Here is a 24,434-nt window from a genome sequence, read left to right on the forward strand (position 1 = left end):
AAATATCAACACAAGGAAACTCCTCACAATCCACAAAATGGTGGAAATCAACAAGATAAATATCAACACAAGGAAACTCCTCACAATCCACAAAATGGTGGAAATCAACAAGATAAATATCAACACAAGGAAACTCCTCACAATCCACAAAATGGTGGAAATCAACAAGATAAATATCAACACAAGGAAACTCCTCACAATCCACAAAATGGTGGAAATCAACAAGATAAATATCAACACAAGGAAACTCCTCACAATCCACAAAATGGTGGAAATCAACAAGATAAATATCAACACAAGGAAACTCCTCACAATCCACAAAATGGTGGAAATCAACAAGATAAATATCAACACAAGGAAACTCCTCACAATCCACAAAATGGTGGAAATCAACAAGATAAATATCAACACAAGGAAACTCCTCACAATCCACAAAATGGTGGAAATCAACAAGATAAATATCAACACAAGGAAACTCCTCACAATCCACAAAATGGTGGAAATCAACAAGATAAATATCAACACAAGGAAACTCCTCACAATCCACAAAATGGTGGAAATCAACAAGATAAATATCAACACAAGGAAACTCCTCACAATCCACAAAATGGTGGAAATCAACAAGATAAATATCAACACAAGGAAACTCCTCACAATCTACAAAATGGTGGAAATCAACAAGATAAATATCAACACAAGGAAACTCCTCACAATCCACAAAATGGTGGAAATCAACAAGATAAATATCAACACAAGGAAACTCCTCACAATCCACAAAATGGTGGAAATCAACAAGATAAATATCAACACAAGGAAACTCCTCACAATCCACAAAATGGTGGAAATCAACAAGATAAATATCAACACAAGGAAACTCCTCACAATCCACAAAATGGTGGAAATCAACAAGATAAATATCAACACAAGGAAACTCCTCACAATCCACAAAATGGTGGAAATCAACAAGATAAATATCAACACAAGGAAACTCCTCACAATCTACAAAATGGTGGAAATCAACAAGATAAATATCAACACAAGGAAACTCCTCACAATCCACAAAATGGTGGAAATCAACAAGATAAATATCAACACAAGGAAACTCCTCACAATCCACAAAATGGTGGAAATCAACAAGATAAATATCAACACAAGGAAACTCCTCACAATCCACAAAATGGTGGAAATCAACAAGATAAATATCAACACAAGGAAACTCCTCACAATCCACAAAATGGTGGAAATCAACAAGATAAATATCAACACAAGGAAACTCCTCACAATCCACAAAATGGTGGAAATCAACAAGATAAATATCAACACAAGGAAACTCCTCACAATCCACAAAATGGTGGAAATCAACAAGATAAATATCAACACAAGGAAACTCCTCACAATCCACAAAATGGTGGAAATCAACAAGATAAATATCAACACAAGGAAACTCCTCACAATCCACAAAATGGTGGAAATCAACAAGATAAATATCAACACAAGGAAACTCCTCACAATCCACAAAATGGTGGAAATCAACAAGATAAATATCAACACAAGGAAACTCCTCACAATCCACAAAATGGTGGAAATCAACAAGATAAATATCAAAACAAGGAAACTCCTCACAATCTACAAAATGGTGGAAATCAACAAGATAAATATCAACACAAGGAAACTCCTCACAATCTACAAAATGGTGGAAATCAACAAGATAAATATCAACACAAGGAAACTCCTCACAATCCACAAAATGGTGGAAATCAACAAGATAAATATCAACACAAGGAAACTCCTCACAATCCACAAAATGGTGGAAATCAACAAGATAAATATCAACACAAGGAAACTCCTCACAATCCACAAAATGGTGGAAATCAACAAGATAAATATCAACACAAGGAAACTCCTCACAATCCACAAAATGGTGGAAATCAACAAGATAAATATCAACACAAGGAAACTCCTCACAATCCACAAAATGGTGGAAATCAACAAGATAAATATCAACACAAGGAAACTCCTCACAATCCACAAAATGGTGGAAATCAACAAGATAAATATCAACACAAGGAAACTCCTCACAATCTACAAAATGGTGGAAATCAACAAGATAAATATCAACACAAGGAAACTCCTCACAATCCACAAAATGGTGGAAATCAACAAGATAAATATCAACACAAGGAAACTCCTCACAATCCACAAAATGGTGGAAATCAACAAGATAAATATCAAAACAAGGAAACTCCTCACAATCCACAAAATGGTGGAAATCAACAAGATAAATATCAACACAAGGAAACTCCTCACAATCCACAAAATGGTGGAAATCAACAAGATAAATATCAACACAAGGAAACTCCTCACAATCCACAAAATGGTGGAAATCAACAAGATAAATATCAACACAAGGAAACTCCTCACAATCCACAAAATGGTGGAAATCAACAAGATAAATATCAACACAAGGAAACTCCTCACAATCTACAAAATGGTGGAAATCAACAAGATAAATATCAACACAAGGAAACTCCTCACAATCCACAAAATGGTGGAAATCAACAAGATAAATATCAACACAAGGAAACTCCTCACAATCCACAAAATGGTGGAAATCAACAAGATAAATATCAACACAAGGAAACTCCTCACAATCCACAAAATGGTGGAAATCAACAAGATAAATATCAACACAAGGAAACTCCTCACAATCCACAAAATGGTGGAAATCAACAAGATAAATATCAACACAAGGAAACTCCTCACAATCCACAAAATGGTGGAAATCAACAAGATAAATATCAACACAAGGAAACTCCTCACAATCTACAAAATGGTGGAAATCAACAAGATAAATATCAAAACAAGGAAACTCCTCACAATCTACAAAATGGTGGAAATCAACAAGATAAATATCAACACAAGGAAACTCCTCACAATCCACAAAATGGTGGAAATCAACAAGATAAATATCAACACAAGGAAACTCCTCACAATCCACAAAATGGTGGAAATCAACAAGATAAATATCAACACAAGGAAACTCCTCACAATCTACAAAATGGTGGAAATCAACAAGATAAATATCAACACAAGGAAACTCCTCACAATCCACAAAATGGTGGAAATCAACAAGATAAATATCAACACAAGGAAACTCCTCACAATCCACAAAATGGTGGAAATCAACAAGATAAATATCAACACAAGGAAACTCCTCACAATCTACAAAATGGTGGAAATCAACAAGATAAATATCAACACAAGGAAACTCCTCACAATCCACAAAATGGTGGAAATCAACAAGATAAATATCAACACAAGGAAACTCCTCACAATCCACAAAATGGTGGAAATCAACAAGATAAATATCAACACAAGGAAACTCCTCACAATCCACAAAATGGTGGAAATCAACAAGATAAATATCAACACAAGGAAACTCCTCACAATCCACAAAATGGTGGAAATCAACAAGATAAATATCAACACAAGGAAACTCCTCACAATCCACAAAATGGTGGAAATCAACAAGATAAATATCAACACAAGGAAACTCCTCACAATCCACAAAATGGTGGAAATCAACAAGATAAATATCAACACAAGGAAACTCCTCACAATCCACAAAATGGTGGAAATCAACAAGATAAATATCAAAACAAGGAAACTCCTCACAATCCACAAAATGGTGGAAATCAACAAGATAAATATCAACACAAGGAAACTCCTCACAATCCACAAAATGGTGGAAATCAACAAGATAAATATCAACACAAGGAAACTCCTCACAATCCACAAAATGGTGGAAATCAACAAGATAAATATCAACACAAGGAAACTCCTCACAATCCACAAAATGGTGGAAATCAACAAGATAAATATCAACACAAGGAAACTCCTCACAATCCACAAAATGGTGGAAATCAACAAGATAAATATCAACACAAGGAAACTCCTCACAATCCACAAAATGGTGGAAATCAACAAGATAAATATCAACACAAGGAAACTCCTCACAATCCACAAAATGGTGGAAATCAACAAGATAAATATCAACACAAGGAAACTCCTCACAATCTACAAAATGGTGGAAATCAACAAGATAAATATCAACACAAGGAAACTCCTCACAATCTACAAAATGGTGGAAATCAACAAGATAAATATCAACACAAGGAAACTCCTCACAATCCACAAAATGGTGGAAATCAACAAGATAAATATCAACACAAGGAAACTCCTCACAATCCACAAAATGGTGGAAATCAACAAGATAAATATCAACACAAGGAAACTCCTCACAATCCACAAAATGGTGGAAATCAACAAGATAAATATCAACACAAGGAAACTCCTCACAATCCACAAAATGGTGGAAATCAACAAGATAAATATCAACACAAGGAAACTCCTCACAATCCACAAAATGGTGGAAATCAACAAGATAAATATCAACACAAGGAAACTCCTCACAATCTACAAAATGGTGGAAATCAACAAGATAAATATCAACACAAGGAAACTCCTCACAATCCACAAAATGGTGGAAATCAACAAGATAAATATCAACACAAGGAAACTCCTCACAATCCACAAAATGGTGGAAATCAACAAGATAAATATCAACACAAGGAAACTCCTCACAATCCACAAAATGGTGGAAATCAACAAGATAAATATCAAAACAAGGAAACTCCTCACAATCTACAAAATGGTGGAAATCAACAAGATAAATATCAACACAAGGAAACTCCTCACAATCCACAAAATGGTGGAAATCAACAAGATAAATATCAACACAAGGAAACTCCTCACAATCTACAAAATGGTGGAAATCAACAAGATAAATATCAACACAAGGAAACTCCTCACAATCCACAAAATGGTGGAAATCAACAAGATAAATATCAACACAAGGAAACTCCTCACAATCTACAAAATGGTGGAAATCAACAAGATAAATATCAACACAAGGAAACTCCTCACAATCCACAAAATGGTGGAAATCAACAAGATAAATATCAACACAAGGAAACTCCTCACAATCCACAAAATGGTGGAAATCAACAAGATAAATATCAACACAAGGAAACTCCTCACAATCCACAAAATGGTGGAAATCAACAAGATAAATATCAACACAAGGAAACTCCTCACAATCCACAAAATGGTGGAAATCAACAAGATAAATATCAACACAAGGAAACTCCTCACAATCCACAAAATGGTGGAAATCAACAAGATAAATATCAACACAAGGAAACTCCTCACAATCCACAAAATGGTGGAAATCAACAAGATAAATATCAAAACAAGGAAACTCCTCACAATCCACAAAATGGTGGAAATCAACAAGATAAATATCAACACAAGGAAACTCCTCACAATCCACAAAATGGTGGAAATCAACAAGATAAATATCAACACAAGGAAACTCCTCACAATCCACAAAATGGTGGAAATCAACAAGATAAATATCAACACAAGGAAACTCCTCACAATCCACAAAATGGTGGAAATCAACAAGATAAATATCAACACAAGGAAACTCCTCACAATCTACAAAATGGTGGAAATCAACAAGATAAATATCAACACAAGGAAACTCCTCACAATCCACAAAATGGTGGAAATCAACAAGATAAATATCAACACAAGGAAACTCCTCACAATCTACAAAATGGTGGAAATCAACAAGATAAATATCAACACAAGGAAACTCCTCACAATCCACAAAATGGTGGAAATCAACAAGATAAATATCAACACAAGGAAACTCCTCACAATCCACAAAATGGTGGAAATCAACAAGATAAATATCAACACAAGGAAACTCCTCACAATCCACAAAATGGTGGAAATCAACAAGATAAATATCAACACAAGGAAACTCCTCACAATCTACAAAATGGTGGAAATCAACAAGATAAATATCAACACAAGGAAACTCCTCACAATCCACAAAATGGTGGAAATCAACAAGATAAATATCAACACAAGGAAACTCCTCACAATCCACAAAATGGTGGAAATCAACAAGATAAATATCAACACAAGGAAACTCCTCACAATCCACAAAATGGTGGAAATCAACAAGATAAATATCAACACAAGGAAACTCCTCACAATCCACAAAATGGTGGAAATCAACAAGATAAATATCAACACAAGGAAACTCCTCACAATCCACAAAATGGTGGAAATCAACAAGATAAATATCAACACAAGGAAACTCCTCACAATCCACAAAATGGTGGAAATCAACAAGATAAATATCAAACACAAGGAAACTCCTCACAATCCACAAAATGGTGGAAATCAACAAGATAAATATCAACACAAGGAAACTCCTCACAATCCACAAAATGGTGGAAATCAACAAGATAAATATCAACACAAGGAAACTCCTCACAATCCACAAAATGGTGGAAATCAACAAGATAAATATCAACACAAGGAAACTCCTCACAATCCACAAAATGGTGGAAATCAACAAGATAAATATCAACACAAGGAAACTCCTCACAATCCACAAAATGGTGGAAATCAACAAGATAAATATCAACACAAGGAAACTCCTCACAATCCACAAAATGGTGGAAATCAACAAGATAAATATCAACACAAGGAAACTCCTCACAATCCACAAAATGGTGGAAATCAACAAGATAAATATCAACACAAGGAAACTCCTCACAATCCACAAAATGGTGGAAATCAACAAGATAAATATCAAAACACAAGGAAACTCCTCACAATCCACAAAATGGTGGAAATCAACAAGATAAATATCAACACAAGGAAACTCCTCACAATCCACAAAATGGTGGAAATCAACAAGATAAATATCAACACAAGGAAACTCCTCACAATCCACAAAATGGTGGAAATCAACAAGATAAATATCAACACAAGGAAACTCCTCACAATCCACAAAATGGTGGAAATCAACAAGATAAATATCAACACAAGGAAACTCCTCACAATCCACAAAATGGTGGAAATCAACAAGATAAATATCAACACAAGGAAACTCCTCACAATCTACAAAATGGTGGAAATCAACAAGATAAATATCAACACAAGGAAACTCCTCACAATCCACAAAATGGTGGAAATCAACAAGATAAATATCAAAACAAGGAAACTCCTCACAATCCACAAAATGGTGGAAATCAACAAGATAAATATCAACACAAGGAAACTCCTCACAATCCACAAAATGGTGGAAATCAACAAGATAAATATCAACACAAGGAAACTCCTCACAATCTACAAAATGGTGGAAATCAACAAGATAAATATCAACACAAGGAAACTCCTCACAATCCACAAAATGGTGGAAATCAACAAGATAAATATCAACACAAGGAAACTCCTCACAATCTACAAAATGGTGGAAATCAACAAGATAAATATCAACACAAGGAAACTCCTCACAATCCACAAAATGGTGGAAATCAACAAGATAAATATCAACACAAGGAAACTCCTCACAATCTACAAAATGGTGGAAATCAACAAGATAAATATCAACACAAGGAAACTCCTCACAATCCACAAAATGGTGGAAATCAACAAGATAAATATCAACACAAGGAAACTCCTCACAATCCACAAAATGGTGGAAATCAACAAGATAAATATCAAAACAAGGAAACTCCTCACAATCCACAAAATGGTGGAAATCAACAAGATAAATATCAACACAAGGAAACTCCTCACAATCCACAAAATGGTGGAAATCAACAAGATAAATATCAACACAAGGAAACTCCTCACAATCTACAAAATGGTGGAAATCAACAAGATAAATATCAACACAAGGAAACTCCTCACAATCCACAAAATGGTGGAAATCAACAAGATAAATATCAAAACAAGGAAACTCCTCACAATCTACAAAATGGTGGAAATCAACAAGATAAATATCAACACAAGGAAACTCCTCACAATCCACAAAATGGTGGAAATCAACAAGATAAATATCAACACAAGGAAACTCCTCACAATCTACAAAATGGTGGAAATCAACAAGATAAATATCAACACAAGGAAACTCCTCACAATCCACAAAATGGTGGAAATCAACAAGATAAATATCAACACAAGGAAACTCCTCACAATCTACAAAATGGTGGAAATCAACAAGATAAATATCAACACAAGGAAACTCCTCACAATCCACAAAATGGTGGAAATCAACAAGATAAATATCAAAACAAGGAAACTCCTCACAATCTACAAAATGGTGGAAATCAACAAGATAAATATCAACACAAGGAAACTCCTCACAATCCACAAAATGGTGGAAATCAACAAGATAAATATCAACACAAGGAAACTCCTCACAATCTACAAAATGGTGGAAATCAACAAGATAAATATCAACACAAGGAAACTCCTCACAATCCACAAAATGGTGGAAATCAACAAGATAAATATCAACACAAGGAAACTCCTCACAATCTACAAAATGGTGGAAATCAACAAGATAAATATCAACACAAGGAAACTCCTCACAATCCACAAAATGGTGGAAATCAACAAGATAAATATCAACACAAGGAAACTCCTCACAATCCACAAAATGGTGGAAATCAACAAGATAAATATCAACACAAGGAAACTCCTCACAATCCACAAAATGGTGGAAATCAACAAGATAAATATCAAAACAAGGAAACTCCTCACAATCCACAAAATGGTGGAAATCAACAAGATAAATATCAACACAAGGAAACTCCTCACAATCCACAAAATGGTGGAAATCAACAAGATAAATATCAACACAAGGAAACTCCTCACAATCCACAAAATGGTGGAAATCAACAAGATAAATATCAACACAAGGAAACTCCTCACAATCCACAAAATGGTGGAAATCAACAAGATAAATATCAAAACAAGGAAACTCCTCACAATCCACAAAATGGTGGAAATCAACAAGATAAATATCAAAACAAGGAAACTCCTCACAATCCACAAAATGTTGTTTCAAAAATAAAAAGCATTATATAAATTTACATTTTTTTTTCAGTCAATGCATCCCGAGAATGTACCAATCGAGATGAGAAGGTGGTAGTCGTCGTGGCTTTCTGGAACTCACCCAAGTGCACAGAATGACAACTGTAGGATTGATTGGCTGAGTATGTGAAAAGTGCAACAGACTGACGAATACAATTTGTCGGCATAACACGAAGACAGCAAGCCAGAGAAGGTGTCTTTCCTTCACCTTGCAAAAAAAATTTCCAAAATCAGACGTGAAGAGAAGGTGTCACACACGAAACCAAAAGCCACAAATACAGCCCCACCGATAGCAAAAAAGACAAAATAAATATAGAAACAAATATACACCGACAACTGGGAGAACGATAGAGCAGGAACGTAGTGTTGCGGATCTGCAAAACTGGCGCTCCCCCGAGGAAATGCACACAACTTATAGCAGTCCCGAGACAGTTATTTCATTAGTATTCCTTTTAGATAACCCTTCCCTATTGTGTAGTGGGTTTATGGGTCATATGCGTTGCATGGGCTTTTAGGTGGGTCTTTATTCCCATCCAGTGTCTATTTTATTTACTTTGCTATACACAGGAGCCTTCCCTTCATGCATGCAAGCACACATAGCAACATAGTAGCTCATTTGCAAAAGCACACAAATTCCCATTGAAACGACACGTCATTATTAAATGGACACTTACCTCAAACCTTATAAGCCTGATGTTGGCTTAGTGGTTTGGTTGGATGGCTTGGGATCTTAGAATCCTAAGTTTGAGCCCCATTGGCTGCTGAATTAACACCAGGTGGGATTGATTCAGCCTGTCAACCTTCCGAGGTTGGTGAAATGAGTACCAGTGTACTGGTAAGGGGGAACAGCATCAGCGGCATAGTCGTGCCCCAACAAAATGATAGCTCCTGGCAGCCAAGCTCCCATACGCAGGAAGAACTTCAAACCTTCACCAGACTCTAACCACAATGCTCCAACCACCACAACACCTTCATAAAAATCCCCACATCATCAGACCACAGGTCAACCTCGCCCACACTCACCATTGATGCCACAACCTTGACGACCGCCATCACAAAACTCACCGCACTAAAATCGCTATGCTACATGATCACTGCCATCACTCAACCACCATCACCACCAAAGTTCACCACCTCCCTCTGGACCGGCAGGAAACAAGGGAGCAGCCAGTACCGTTATAGATGCTCTCGTCTGGATTTTCTGGCATCTAGTTTGGAGCATGAGTGTGTGCCGAATTCCATTCGATATCATGTCGATAGCCCTAGCGTTCCGCTCAATTACGGCCCTCGTTGGGTGTCCGGTGAGTGTTCGTGGCTTTTAAGCACCACCAAATACCTCAGCGCCATATTGTCCTCAGAACTCTGTCGCATTACTGAGTTTGGAGTGACTGAAGCCATTTCTGGTGTCAAATCCTTGCCTGGGCAGGGTCTAAGCTGTTGTAAGCATCCACCCACCAATGGTGGAACAGGGAACCACCTATAGCCTGCCTGTTGCACTCGCCAAACTCCACCCCTGCAGGGGGATTATAAAAGAGGGCTTTGCTCTCTGGTTCGCTCTCTCTTGTCTGGCCCACCCTTCCTGTTGTTCTTAGGGTCACGAACCAGTGAAACAGAGTCCACGACCAAGCGGAAGAGCCAGAGACCGGACGGAGCACAATGAATCAAGAGACATTACACGTACAGATCTCTTTACACTCATGTTTGGCCTATCCTCTCACACATTCTTTTCTTCGTTTCCAAACCCCCTGACCCACATCTTTACACCTCATCCGCAAAGCACCACACCACACCTCATCGCCCCTCAGTTTTCCTCCCCTCCTCCCCCTCCTAAGCGACCGGGAAGCGTGAGCTCGTCGGCCACGCCAGGTATAAAAGAGGTTGCAAACACCTCAAACTTTCCTTCTCTTTAACCTTCATCGGGAATGATTTTGATGGCACCTGTAATGTTAAAATGAGATAAGATTGTGGAAGTACTAGACAGATTGGCTCTGCACTGTGTCCTCTTTTGTATATACATGTTTTCTTTTGCCGCACCTCAACAATCCTTGCTTTCCCCTGCTGTACATATTGCTTTTGTATTGAAACCTTTGATTATTGTGCCAAATGCTTTTCCTCGTCCTTGCTATAAATAAATTGCTATAACTGTGAATGTATAGTTGGTCCAGCATAATCCCGAATTCCTGGTCCAGCATAGTCTGCACAGAGTGCAGTCAATAAGTTTTACCTCACTGATAGGATTTTGTTAGCCAGTGTGTACTCAACGGCTTTGAGTGATCGGCTGTACCTGATCGGGTAAGTTAACACGAGTATGCATAGAGGGCATGAGCACCACCCCCCAACCCCCCCTCCCTTTCGGTGTGGCTGTCCACAGGTAAGGTACCCATGCGAAGTCGTGAAACCCTGTCTAGGTTGGCAGTACCAATCGGCATTAATGGTTGATTCGCAATCCGCAGGCGCGCGTAGTTATCCATGCCAGGGGCCTCACAACCAGGAGTTCAGGAGGAACTCAAGTGCTTCCCCTCGTGGTGAGCCTCAATCCCCAGAACAGACAACTGTGAGAACGATAAAAGAGCAGGAAGGTATATAAAAAAAAAACAATAATAATAATAGTTGGACAAATTTGGACGAGACAAAGAAGACTCTTTGGAATGGCTAAGAAGAGTTCAGCTCAATTGGGACGGCGAACGAATAAGTATAAATGCCCAAGACCACGAGGACACCACATGAATGGCCTTGTGAAAATGGAGAGACTGAGTCAATCAGACAAGCGTATGTTGTGCAAGGTAGAAATAAAAAGCACGAACCACCTCCTATCGGGACGTAAAAAACTCACGTCAGAACAGCTGGACACACAAAGGCACAACAAGGTATGTAGAGTATTCCACCGTCACATCAGCAGAAATTTCAATATCCCAGTTCCACAAAACTCATGGAGACACGAACCACAAGGAATCATTGAAAACAATGACATAACGCTCATGTACGACCTGATGCTCCCATCCAGTGTGAACATAGTGTTGTGGATTCGCGCCCGCCAACGTGCGGACGGCCACGTAACTCGAATCGCGGCACGTCGCCCACCGGACGGACAATCCAGTCGTGACCCTCTCGGACTAACGCCGGGAACCAGTCACGGGTGGACCTTTCGGTTTCACCACGATCGTGCCAATCGGCCCCCGCGTGGGATAGGGTTGCTCGCCAAATTCGACCTACCTAAGTACCCACACGGGGGGTAGACCGGGCGATCGCACCTCGCCGCAGGTCGACTTCGGACACGGGCCACTTAAGCGACCCGTTCCGTACTATCAGGATAACCGAGCGGTGTTATTCGTCGGCCTCGACGGTTCGATTAATTATCGGGCGTTTTAGCCCACGACCAACCCTTTACGTGAAGCAAGATGGGGATTCAATGAAAGAAAAGACGAAGCGAAGCGGGAAAACAGTTCAACAATAAGCACATTTATTTCGCGATGAATGGAAAGCACACATATACAATTCCACCAAAAGCACATGTAAAAGAAGAAGACAATGCAATATTACACAAAAAGCAAATGCAACAATGCAGATCTATCTGACTACGGGGCACACGGCAACACTTATACAATTTTACTTCACAGACGGCGCCGACAACACATATTCCCAAAGCAAAAGAAAAGAGAACCACCCTCCAGGATGAGGGGGGTAGGCGGGCCTGGGGCCGAGATCGTGTCGGGCCTACCCATCTGATGATGAGACGCAGAGCGGCGGTGGCGCCTCAACTCCGCGGGCCTCGCGGACAGTGTCTGGTAGGGGGTGGGAAGGGGGCCCCCTTTGTCGCACTATCTCAGCGCGGGGGGAAACAGGAGGGGGTTGCTGATGCTCGGGGGAAGGAGGATATAACCCTGTCTCGGGTCCCGCGGCGAGCGTCTCCTCCTCCACCTCGGTCGCGTTGCTGGCCTCTCCCTGTGCCGCTCCCGGCACCGACGCGAGCACCCCCTCGTCCGCCTTCGCCGCCGTCACCTCTCCACAGCTCCGTCCTCTTCACTCTGACTAGTACCACTTCTTTCCCGCTCCACCGACGACTCTCTTGAATTCCGCACACTCAACTCTCCACTTCCAACTCAACTCAACTCAACTTGTCTGACGAACGCAGTCGTTTTTATAAGCCCCGTGGCTTCGCTCTTTTACCCTTGACCCTCTGCATCCGACCCTTCACCTCTCTTGCTGGCTCCCCATTGGCCTGAGGAAAAGTGGGCGTGAATGCTTTTTGATCCATGAATTTGCATATAGCGACCGCCCTCCAACGCCCTGGAGGCGGGGCCAAATCGCCCCTCGCTCACCGATTGGACGGAACAAAAGTGGGCGCGAGTCGTTTTTGATCCGTTTTTCTGCGGAAAGTCCGTGATGTTTTTGAACACGCTGCTCGGTGCGCGCCCCGCACGAGTCCAGCATCAGTGCCCACGAGTGGTGCGAGATGACGGTGATGCGATGGTGGCGAGTTGTGACGGTAAAGGTCGTGGCGGTTGTGGTGAAGCGGCGTTGTGGTTGGTGGTTGTTGTTGTGAAGCGGCGTTGTGGTTGGTGGTTGTTGTGATGGCTGTTGAGACGTGGTTGGTGGTGGTAATAATGGCGGCTGGTCCAAAATAAAGATAGTAAAAGAAAAACGGCTATCCTGAAGAGTCGCAGCCCGCATGAATGACATTTATTCCCTCTAGACAACGGGTTTGGGCCTAACTACACATATACTTACCGAGATATCTCACCTAAGGGACCTGAATGGTGGTTTGCGAATTTGGTCAACCACAACAATAGAAACCAAAGCACTGCGATCGGACATAGTACTCAGATACAAAAAGGAAAAGGAGGCATCGCTAATTGAGGTTTCAGTACTCAGTGATTTTGGTGTAAATAATGCAGAAATCAAGAAAATGACCAACTATAAAGACCTCAAAAATGAAGTGAAAAGATCCTGGAAAATAAAGAATGACAAAATTGTACCAATGACCATTGGAGCAACGGGAATGATGAAGAAGACCCTCACAAAGATCCAACAAACCATCCCTGGGAACATCACTACAAACGAAAAGGAGTTGGAAGCTGTGCAGCACTTTTTTTTAATACATTGTCGAGGTTCGTATGAGAGCTAACACACAACGCACAACAAGGGGGGGCAGGAGACAAGAGGGGCGGGAGAGGGAAGGACAAAACAGTGGGGAACAGACATCAGTGACGATCCTGAAAAGAACCCTCATGACATAACTCAGAGACCAACAAAACTTCACAAATTAGGCCAGCAGTCTCCAACAGGTAGATCATGAGTGACTGATAGCTCGGTGGTTGCCAATGAGTAGCTCGCATTAAAATGTGGAAAAAAAAATAATCTGCATTCACATGGTCAAAAAAATTTGACATGCAGTCTTCATAGACAGTAACACAATAATAATAAAGTCAATTTCGTTGTAACACTTAACAAAACAATCTTGAGTCCAAGTTTCCATCTATGTATAGCGGGCCTGTTCAAGCAGAACTGACAGAGAGAGTTGTGGTGAGAGAGAGATGTGGAGAGAGAGAGATGTGGAGAGAGAGAGAGATGTGGAGAGAGAGAGAGATGTGGAGAGAGAGAGAGATGTGGAGAGAGAGAGAGATGTGGAGAGAGAGAGAGATGTGGAGAGAGAGAGAGATGTGGAGAGAGAGAGAGATGTGGAGAGAGAGAGAGAGAGATGTGGAGAGAGAGAGAGAGAGAGAGAGATGTGGAGAGAGAGAGAGAGAGAGAGAGAGATGTGGAGAGAGAGAGAGAGAGAGAGAGAGAGAGAGAGAGAGAGATGTGGAGAGAGAGAGAGAGAGAGAGATGTGGAGAGAGAGAGAGAGAGAGATGTGGAGAGAGAGAGAGAGAGAGATGTGGAGAGAGAGAGAGAGAGAGATGTAGAGAGAGAGAGAGAGATGTGGAGAGAGAGAGAGAGAGAGATGTGGAGAGAGAGAGAGAGAGAGATGTGGAGAGAGAGAGAGAGAGAGATGTGGAGAGAGATGTGGAGAGAGAGAGAGAGAGAGAGAGAGATGTGGAGAGAGAGAGAGAGAGAGAGAGAGAGAGAGAGAGAGAGATGTGGAGAGAGAGAGAGAGAGAGAGAGAGAGAGAGAGAGAGAGAGAGAGAGAGAGAGAGAGAGAGAGATGTGGAGAGAGAGAGAGAGAGAGAGAGAGAGAGAGAGAGAGAGAGAGAGAGAGAGAGAGAGAGAGAGAGAGAGATGTGGAGAGAGAGAGAGAGAGAGATGTGGAGAGAGAGAGAGAGAGAGAGAGAGAGAGAGAGAGAGAGAGAGAGAGAGAGAGAGAGAGAGAGAGAGAGAGAGAGAGAGAGAGAGAGAGAGAGAGAGAGAGAGAGAGAGAGAGAGAGAGAGAGAGAGAGAGAGAGAGAGAGAGAGAGAGAGAGAGAGAGAGAGAGAGAGAGAGAGAGAGAGAGAGAGAGAGAGAGAGAGAGAGAGAGAGAGAGAGAGAGAGAGAGAGAGAGAGAGAGAGAGAGAGAGAGAGAGAGAGAGAGAGAGAGAGAGAGAGAGAGAGAGAGAGAGAGAGAGAGAGAGAGAGAGAGAGAGAGAGAGAGAGAGAGAGAGAGAGAGAGAGAGAGAGAGAGAGAGAGAGAGAGAGAGAGAGAGAGAGAGAGAGAGAGAGAGAGAGAGAGAGAGAGAGAGAGAGAGAGAGAGAGAGAGAGAGAGAGAGAGAGAGAGAGAGAGAGAGAGAGAGAGAGAGAGAGAGAGAGAGAGAGAGAGAGAGAGAGAGAGAGAGAGAGAGAGAGAGAGAGAGAGAGAGAGAGAGAGAGAGAGAGAGAGAGAGAGAGAGAGAGAGAGAGAGAGAGAGAGAGAGAGAGAGAGAGAGAGAGAGAGAGAGAGAGAGAGAGAGAGAGAGAGAGAGAGAGAGAGAGAGAGAGAGAGATGTCGAGAGAGAGAGAGAGAGAGAGAGAGAGAGAGAGAGAGAGAGATGTGGAGAGAGAGAGAGAGAGATGTGGAGAGAGAGAGAGAGAGAGATGCGAGAGAGAGAGAGAGAGAGAGAGATGCGGAGAGAGAGAGAGAGAGAGATGCGGAGAGAGAGAGAGAGAGAGAGAGAGAGAGAGAGAGAGAGAGAGAGAGAGAGAGAGAGAGAGAGAGAGAGAGAGAGATGCGGAGAGAGAGAGAGATGCGGAGAGAGAGAGAGAGAGATGCGGAGAGAGAGAGAGAGAGATGCGGAGAGAGAGAGAGAGATGCGAGAGAGATGCGAGAGAGATGCGAGAGAGATGCGAGAGAGATGCGAGAGAGATGCGAGAGAGATGCGAGAGAGATGCGAGAGAGATGCGGAGAGATGCGGAGAGATGCGGAGAGATGCGGAGAGATGCGGAGAGATGCGGAGAGATGCGGAGAGATGCGGAGAGATGCGGAGAGATGCGGAGAGATGCGGAGAGATGCGGAGAGAGGCGAGAGAGAGATGCGGAGAGAGGCGAGAGAGAGATGCGGAGAGAGAGAGAGAGATGCGGAGAGATAGAGAGAGATGCGGAGAGAGAGAGAGAGATGCGGAGAGAGAGAGAGAGATGCGGAGAGAGAGAGAGAGAGAGATGTGGAGAGAGAGAGAGAGAGATGTGGAGAGAGAGAGAGAGAGAGAGAGAGAGAGAGAGAGAGAGAGAGAGAGAGAGAGAGAGAGAGAGAGAGATGTGGAGAGAGAGAGAGAGAGAGATGTGGAGAGAGAGAGAGAGAGAGAGATGTGGAGAGAGAGAGAGAGAGATGTGGAGAGAGAGAGAGAGAGAGAGATGTGGAGAGAGAGAGAGAGAGATGTGGAGAGAGAGAGAGAGAGATGTGGAGAGAGAGAGAGAGATGTGGAGAGAGAGAGAGAGATGTGGAGAGAGAGAGAGAGAGAGATGTGGAGAGAGAGAGAGAGAGAGAGAGAGATGTGGAGAGAGAGAGAGAGAGAGATGTGGAGAGAGAGAGAGAGAGAGATGTGGAGAGAGAGAGAGAGAGAGATGTGGAGAGAGATAGAGATAGAGATAGAGATAGAGATAGAGATAGAGATAGAGATAGAGATAGAGATAGAGATAGAGATAGAGATAGAGATAGAGATAGAGATAGAGATAGAGATAGAGATAGAGATAGAGATAGAGATAGAGATAGAGATAGAGATAGAGATAGAGATAGAGATAGAGATAGAGATAGAGATAGAGATAGAGATAGAGATAGAGATAGAGATAGAGATAGAGAGAGAGAGAGAGAGAGAGAGAGAGAGAGAGAGAGAGAGAGCTGTGTTATTGGATGAGTTCTTCCTTCGTTGTGGTGACACTTTGTCGATTTCTTTCACTCTTACCAGAAATTAAACTTTTCAAGGAATCAAGAAATGAAGATACCACCTAATTATCAAACATTGTGCGGCTGCTTGATTTGGCATTTTAACAGATACGATATAGAACCAATGGACGCCCTGAACTGTGAATTGCAAGGGAAACAGAAGACAATTGCCGACATTATGAGTGCAGTGAAAGCTTTCAAATGGAAACTTAACCTTGTGATACAAATCAAGAAAAGGAAAATGAAGCATTTTCCTTCTGTGCTCTGAGCACGAGCAGAAAATGCAGTTGCTGTCAGAATCATCACAGACATTGACGAGTAGATTTATTTCCTGACCAGGCTTGGCCAAGAGTTCAATGACAGATTTAATGATTTTTAGGAGATGGGGCCCCGTTTGATGTTCACTTGAAACCCCTTCATGGAAGTTGATGTTAGTGACGTCTCTGAACAAATTTGTGTGCTGTTCGACCTTGATTGTGTCCCTTTGGAAATTGAGATCATCAGCCTTCAAAAATGACATTCCGTTAAAATCAAGGCAATGTGGCACAAATTTCTGGAGTCTCGTGAATACTGAAAAAAAAAAGGTATCAATGAAAGTGGCTTCCTCGTTTGGCTCCATCTTTGCGTATCAGCCTTTTCCGACATGAAGTGCATCAAATCTAAATTTCGAACCTGCCTGACAGACGGAGCATCTGAAGGACTCCATCACACACACCAGATGACGCAGTGCGGCAGGACAGACAGGACAGACGCAGACAGCGTGCAGTGTCAAGTGTCACACTCAAGTCAAGGTGAAGATCAATTTACCTTCACTTCAAATATGTATTTTTTGTAATTGAAATGTAAAAGCTAGAATTGTACCCTTATTACCTTCACATTCTGCGAAAGGTTATGTTTTGGTCGGCGTGTATTTATTTATTTATTTGTAATCTTGTGATTCGTATAACTCAAAAAGTATTAAACTGAATTGCATGAAATTTGGTGGGATGATTGGTTATTAGCCAGGAAGCATTCGATTAGATTTTGGGATCGTTCGGGTCAAAGGTCAAGGTCACGAAAAGGTCAAAATCGTCTTTTTGCGATAACACGGTCAATTTTTATTCAATTTGCATGCAACTAACGCCAAAATGTTCAGAATTCAAGGCCTCATCTTGTGATATGCAATATGACACAATGACGCCCATACTCTTGTTACCGGTTTGGGGTCAAAGGTCAGGGGGGGTCACGACCTTGAAAAATATGCGGTTTTTGTCATAACGCGGTCAATTATTGTCCGCTTTACATGAACCCAGCACCAAAATGTTCAGAATTTAATGCCCAATCTTGTGACACAATGACGTCATAACACGTCACCGGTTGGGGTAAAATGTCGGGGGGGGGGTCACACCCTTGAAAAATATGCGGTTTTCGGCATAACTCAGTCAATTCTTATTCGATTTGCATGAAACCAGCATCAAACGAGATTACCTTCTCTTGTTGAAACGTTGTATTCACCGAGCTTTGTGAGTGAAGACTCGCCAAAACGACATGAGTTGATTGTTGTTTAGTCCGTAGCCCCCGAACGTCGGGGGGGGGGGTCATGACATTATAGATATGTGGTTTGTGTCATAAGACCATTCATATGAAACCAGTTCCCCACACTCATACCAAGAACAAAAAAGTAGTGGCGGCGAAGGTATGCGCTCTATGGGTGCCCGTTCTAGTCAAATAATATAGTTTAAATTGATATGTTTTTGTGGGTCTTGAAATATTTAATTGATTAAAAGTAGCTCGCATTGAAAAGAAGGTTGGTGACCCCTGACTTTGGCCATGAATCACGATCCTTCACTGAAACGAAGGTGCTTCGACACCTGGGAGGACTCTGTCGTGGCTTTCAGAAGGTGGAAAACACACACACACACACACACACACACACACACACACACACACACACACACACACACACACACACACACACACACACACACACACACACACACATAAACACACAAACACACATAAACACACAATTCCACTGCGTGATGGACGGGCTGATGAAAATTTTATAATCTTGTTCCTTGTTTAATAAATACAGTGTACTCAGTGTAAATACAGTGTACTCAGTGTAAATACAGTGTACTCAGTGTAAATACAGTGTACTCAGTGTAAATACAGTGTACTCAGTGTCCTGAACACGACACTTGACAAGTTAAAACATTTACCCCTTTTATTGGTTTGCCATGACGATGATGACGATGATGATGATGATGATGATGATGATGATGATGATGATGATGATGATGATGATGATGATCCAGTATTTATCATAATAACAAAATGTTTTCAAACATCACTTTTTAAAAGGCACCATCAGACAAAATATCGGATATCAAACATACCACACGAGTGTGACACAACCGGAAGGAATCAACGCACAAACATCTCTCTGTGATGCCCTCCGACTTCTTCCGGGAATGTCCGCCGCGTTCCGACCGGTCACGCAACTGGTTCCACCAATCAACAAACGCCCGATTGTGTTTCCTTTCTCTTGCGGCCCAACTTCGAGCACGCGCGACACGTCCGCTGATGTTTCTTCGCCTCACGCCACGCCCCCTGATGTTTCTCCGCCTCACGCCACGCCCCCTGATGTTTCTCCGCCTCACGCCACGCCCCCTGATGTTTCTCCGCCTCACGCCACGCCCCCTGATGTTTCTCCGCCTCACGCCACGTCCCCTGATGTTTCTCCGCCTCACGCCACGTCCCCTGATGTTTCTCCGCCTCACGCCACGCCCCCTGATGTTTCTCCGCCTCACGCCACGCCCCCTAATGTTTCTCCGCCTCACGCCACGCCCCCTAATGTTTCTTCGCCTCACGCCACGCCCCTTGATGTTTCTTCGCCTCACGCCACGCCCCCTGATGTTTCTCCCCCTCACGCCACGCCCCGCCGACGCTTTTGTGGAGGTTATTTTTTTTAATACGTATACATTACTGCAAACAAAGAAACGCTGAAACGTCCATTTTCGACCATACGCGATTCCTTTCTCTTTCTACACCCCCGGTGTTGAAACACGTAATTTTGGTCGGTTGGAAATGATTAATTTATTGATCGATATATAAAAGGATCCGTGCGTCCGTGAGAGTTCCAGACGTCTCTCTTCCTTAAGACTCCTTGACACCCCGAAGACTCCTTAAATTAACAAGGATAAATGTGTCCACGAGCAGCTTTCTAAAGGTTTTGTCGGCAAAAAAATTTTTTTTTTCAAAAAACAACAACAACTTCCGATATTTCGTCACGTGCCTTGATTAAGCCAATAGCGAAACGCGTCATCATGTATTTACGTATTTACGATATATCGTGTATTTACGAAATAAATAATGTATTTACGAAATTACAATACGATAAATGGAATAATGTTTAAATAGTAACGTGAACTTTTCGAAACTTTAAAGCAAATGTCCGAATATATTAAAAAGTTCATGATAGACGCTCTCAAAAGGCACCGTCAATGCGAGGATGTGTACAGGTGCTCAGTATTTAAGGAGATCCGGATCTTGTATATACAAGAGGCGAGTCCTCGAGATTAAGGTGGTGTCTTCAGTAGAAGAACAAAAACAAGAAGAACAACGCCGAGCTCTCCATGAGCAGTGTTCGCCATGCGAGTCACTGCTGAAAATGTACTGTACTGGGATGGGAGATGCTTAGCAGGCAGACACGAAGCGGAGGAACAGTCGAGCCGGGCTGTGTTGCACGAGTGCGAGCCAGGGCGTACTGTGCCCGCGGCTCTCCTTTATTCCGTACGCGGTACACTCACGAGCCGGCCGACTCCAGTATTACTACGACACCTCAGACGGCGTGCACACCTCATATCCTTCGCCGAACCCCACGGCCACTCCTCCACCATCACGCCCATCATGCATCATCATCATGCCCCTCCCCGTGGGCCTGACTACACCACACTCCTCCCTCCTAAAAGTATGATTATTAAATGATCAGTATTATAAGAAGCATGCAGAACACGAAGGATTTCGTATAATAATCATGGAAATAAAATGAAAATAACAAAGTATAATAGCACACCACATCATATAATGTGTCGATGCGAGCGAGTGGAGCATTAAAGGTCAGGTCTGACCGCGTTACCGATATGAAGCAGCAAAATGAGAAGCACAGCGGCATTATGCAGCAAAAACGCCCCCCCCCAGGTGGCCCATGCTGACATGACCCTGGCCAAGGTCGTAATGACCTCTCGAGCTAACCTCCTCCGGCCCCATCAAACGCCTCCGGCCCACTCCCCCCAGGCAGACCCGACGTAGATAAACATCCCGAGGCCGGCAGCCCGCTATCTGGAAGCTGTGGCGCCAGCCCTAGACCTTGGCCGGGGGCGCTGAACAGCGCTGCTGGCTGCATGCATTTAATGCGCCAAAACAACTCACGCACCACAATCAGTCGAGACGCCAACGCCCGTCCCAACGGCCTTGAGCGAACACAGCGAGTTGTGCTCGCAATCAGAGGTGGAGGTAACGCAGACCAGGGCACCAGTCTTGGTGCCGAGTCGATCTCCGAGACCCACACGGCCGCTAGACGGGAGCAACTCCACTTAAACCACACTGCAATCATAGGCTCGTTATAAATCATTACGAATAACATTCGAAGCATCGCAAATTCATTTTTCCGTACAGCGCGCTTTTTTGATAAAATCCCAGCACATGACAAAGTAATTACCTGCGGTCTGGAGCAACTGGAGGCTAACAAACCTTCTTTATTCGCCCCCACATCACATTGACCATAATCCAACTCCCATTGACTGATCTCCGCCACATCCACTTTTACATGAGAACTGCTGGCATTTATTTCAACAACGTTAAACTGCATCACTAGAGCAAGGAAAAACACATATGCCATGAACAACAACCCACAACCCGCATCACGAGTCCGCTCCTTGGTTGTCGACTCGATGCTGCGACTCGCGACTCCCTTTAACGCCACGGGCCCACCGCCACCTGTTGAAGCTGCCTGAACCACACCGATGCGCATTGCCTCTCGAACCTTGCCACAGCGCGGGAACTCATCGCGAGAGCTGATACGGCTCTCACCGCCCGCCAGAGCCTCGCCCTCGGTACTCGATGAAGGCCTCGAAGAGAGTACCGGCACATCTGGAGGTACGAACCGGAGACCCAGTCCGAGGTGCGCAAGCCAGTCTCGACCCAACAGGGGGGCCCCTCCCCTCGTACAACGAACACCGAGAGCCGGGCGCGTCGATCTCGGTAGCGCACTGAGACGTCGGCCCTCGCAAGCGGTGCAATCGCTTCACCGGTGTACGTGTATAACGACAAGGCCGTCTTGACCAGGCGAATACCGCGAAGACCACGAGCCGCCCGCTCACCCATGACCGACACCGCAGCCCCGGTATCCACGCAAAACACAGTAGGTTGGCCATTCACTTCGACTTCAACCGTGAAAGGCGTCGTCATCTCCGAACCAACGGAAAACAGACTCAACCGTGGTTGCATCTCCCGCTCTGGTTCGCCGGCATTGTCAGGCCCCGGTTGCAGGCCGATCTCCAGGTCACTGGGGTCCTCTCGCACCTCGTCACCCAAGACCCCAACGGAGGCTCCCGCCATCCGACACACACGCTTCAAATGTCCCACCTTGTGACAATGCAAACACACGGTGTTCTTATACGGGCACATTTGTCGCAGGTGCGGACCCCCACACCCCCAGCAGCCGCGGAAAGTCCCTTCGCTCCAGGCGCGACCGTGCTGCGGTGCCCCCTCGCTCCAGGCGCGACCGTGCTGCGGTGCCCCCTCGCTCCCGGTGCGACTGTGCTGCGGTGCCCCTTCGCTCCCGGTGCGATCGTGCTGCGGTGCCCCTCGTCCCGCACCGCCAGGCGCGCGTGCGACCTGTGGCACTTGAGCCACCGCTCGGACTCCGGGCTGCGTGACTCGCGGCACTTGTGCGATTACCGCATTGACTTCGAGATTAGCTGCCATACTCCAGCTGGAGCTACTCATTGCGTCCTGGCCAGCAATGGCACGGACATCCGTGAGCGTCTGTTCGACAGACGAAACAGTCACGACCGCCGAGTCGAATGTGATGTCGGTCAATCGCAGGATAGCCGCTACCATCTTTGCGTCTCGCAGACCAGAAATAAAACGATCTCTGAGCCTTGTTGGACGCTCCTCTGCCGTGAATTTGCAAGGCACAGCCGAATGCTTCACTCGTGCCACGAAGTCCGCAACGCGCTCCTCGCCACCCTTAGCGAGATGATCGAACTGGAACCGCGCGAGATGTAACGACTTCTCCGGCGCCAAGTGGGTCTTCATTTTCGTCACGATGTCCTGAAAGGATAGCATATCATCACTGGGTCTATTTGGAGCCACCAAATCACTCAGCAGGCGGTAGTGCTCCGTTGATAGCGAGGCGAGCAAGATCGCCTTGCGTTTCTCTTCATCCTCTACATCATTTGCCCGAAAGTAGCAACCCAACTGTTCAGAAAACAACTCGAACTCATCTCCCCCGAACACGGGTACACGTCCGTGTGCCGTGCCGCGACCTTCCGCCATGTTCCGTGAGACACTTGGTTCCGTAGCTTGGAACCGCCCTTACACACGCCGATCCGCCGATCCTCGTCGCCACTGTACTGTACTGGGATGGGAGATGCTTAGCAGGCAGACACGAAGCGGAGGAACAGTCGAGCCGGGCTGTGTTGCACGAGTGCGAGCCAGGGCGTACTGTGCCCGCGGCTCTCCTTTATTCCGTACGCGGTACACTCACGAGCCGGCCGACTCCAGTATTACTACGACACCTCAGACGGCGTGCACACCTCATATCCTTCGCCGAACCCCACGGCCACTCCTCCACCATCACGCCCATCATGCATCATCATCATGCCCCTCCCCGTGGGCCTGACTACACCACAAAAACACTTGAAAACTGCTTAGAACCAGAACGGTATAACCCCAAAAGACCCCCATGACCCCCAACGACCGCTAGGACCCCCAAGACCCCCAAAAATAGACCAAGACCCTGAAGATCTTCAAGACCCCAATACTTTTAAGACCCTTTAGATCCCCAAGACCCCCTAGGACCTCCCTCCAAGACCCCCTAAGGCTTGTAAAAGCCATAATATCTAGAGAACATTGTACTTTACGGTAATT

The 24,434-nt window shown here is 43.9% G+C and overlaps 1 protein-coding gene across 5 annotated transcripts in view; it reads right to left on the reverse strand.

Moving 5' to 3' along the window:
- The window catches only part of CTNS (cystinosin, lysosomal cystine transporter), a 37,662-nt gene extending 17,761 nt beyond the window's left edge, over nt 1-19,901 (reverse strand). The window contains exons 1-2 of one of the 5 annotated variants that reach the window (XM_085853153.1): nt 19,676-19,899; nt 14,004-14,148 (exon numbers count right to left, since the gene is read on the reverse strand). Coding sequence is in view for 1 of the 5 variants with exons in the window: in XM_085853150.1 (XP_085709276.1) it covers nt 19,713-19,718 (6 nt within the window). In the remaining 4 variants the exon portion in view is untranslated. Of the gene's footprint in view, nt 1-14,003; nt 14,149-17,969; nt 18,027-19,675 lie in introns of those variants that run through there. The other 4 variants (XM_085853152.1, XM_085853151.1, XM_085853150.1 and 1 more) reach the window with 4 other exon arrangements.
- Between the last annotated feature and the right edge of the window lie 4,533 nt (nt 19,902-24,434).

The sequence above is a fragment of the Eptatretus burgeri genome, chromosome 13, assembly GCF_056783735.1.
Source record: "Eptatretus burgeri isolate ZD-2024b chromosome 13, Ebu_testis_v1, whole genome shotgun sequence".
In the NCBI taxonomy this organism is placed as follows: domain Eukaryota; kingdom Metazoa; phylum Chordata; class Myxini; order Myxiniformes; family Myxinidae; genus Eptatretus; species Eptatretus burgeri.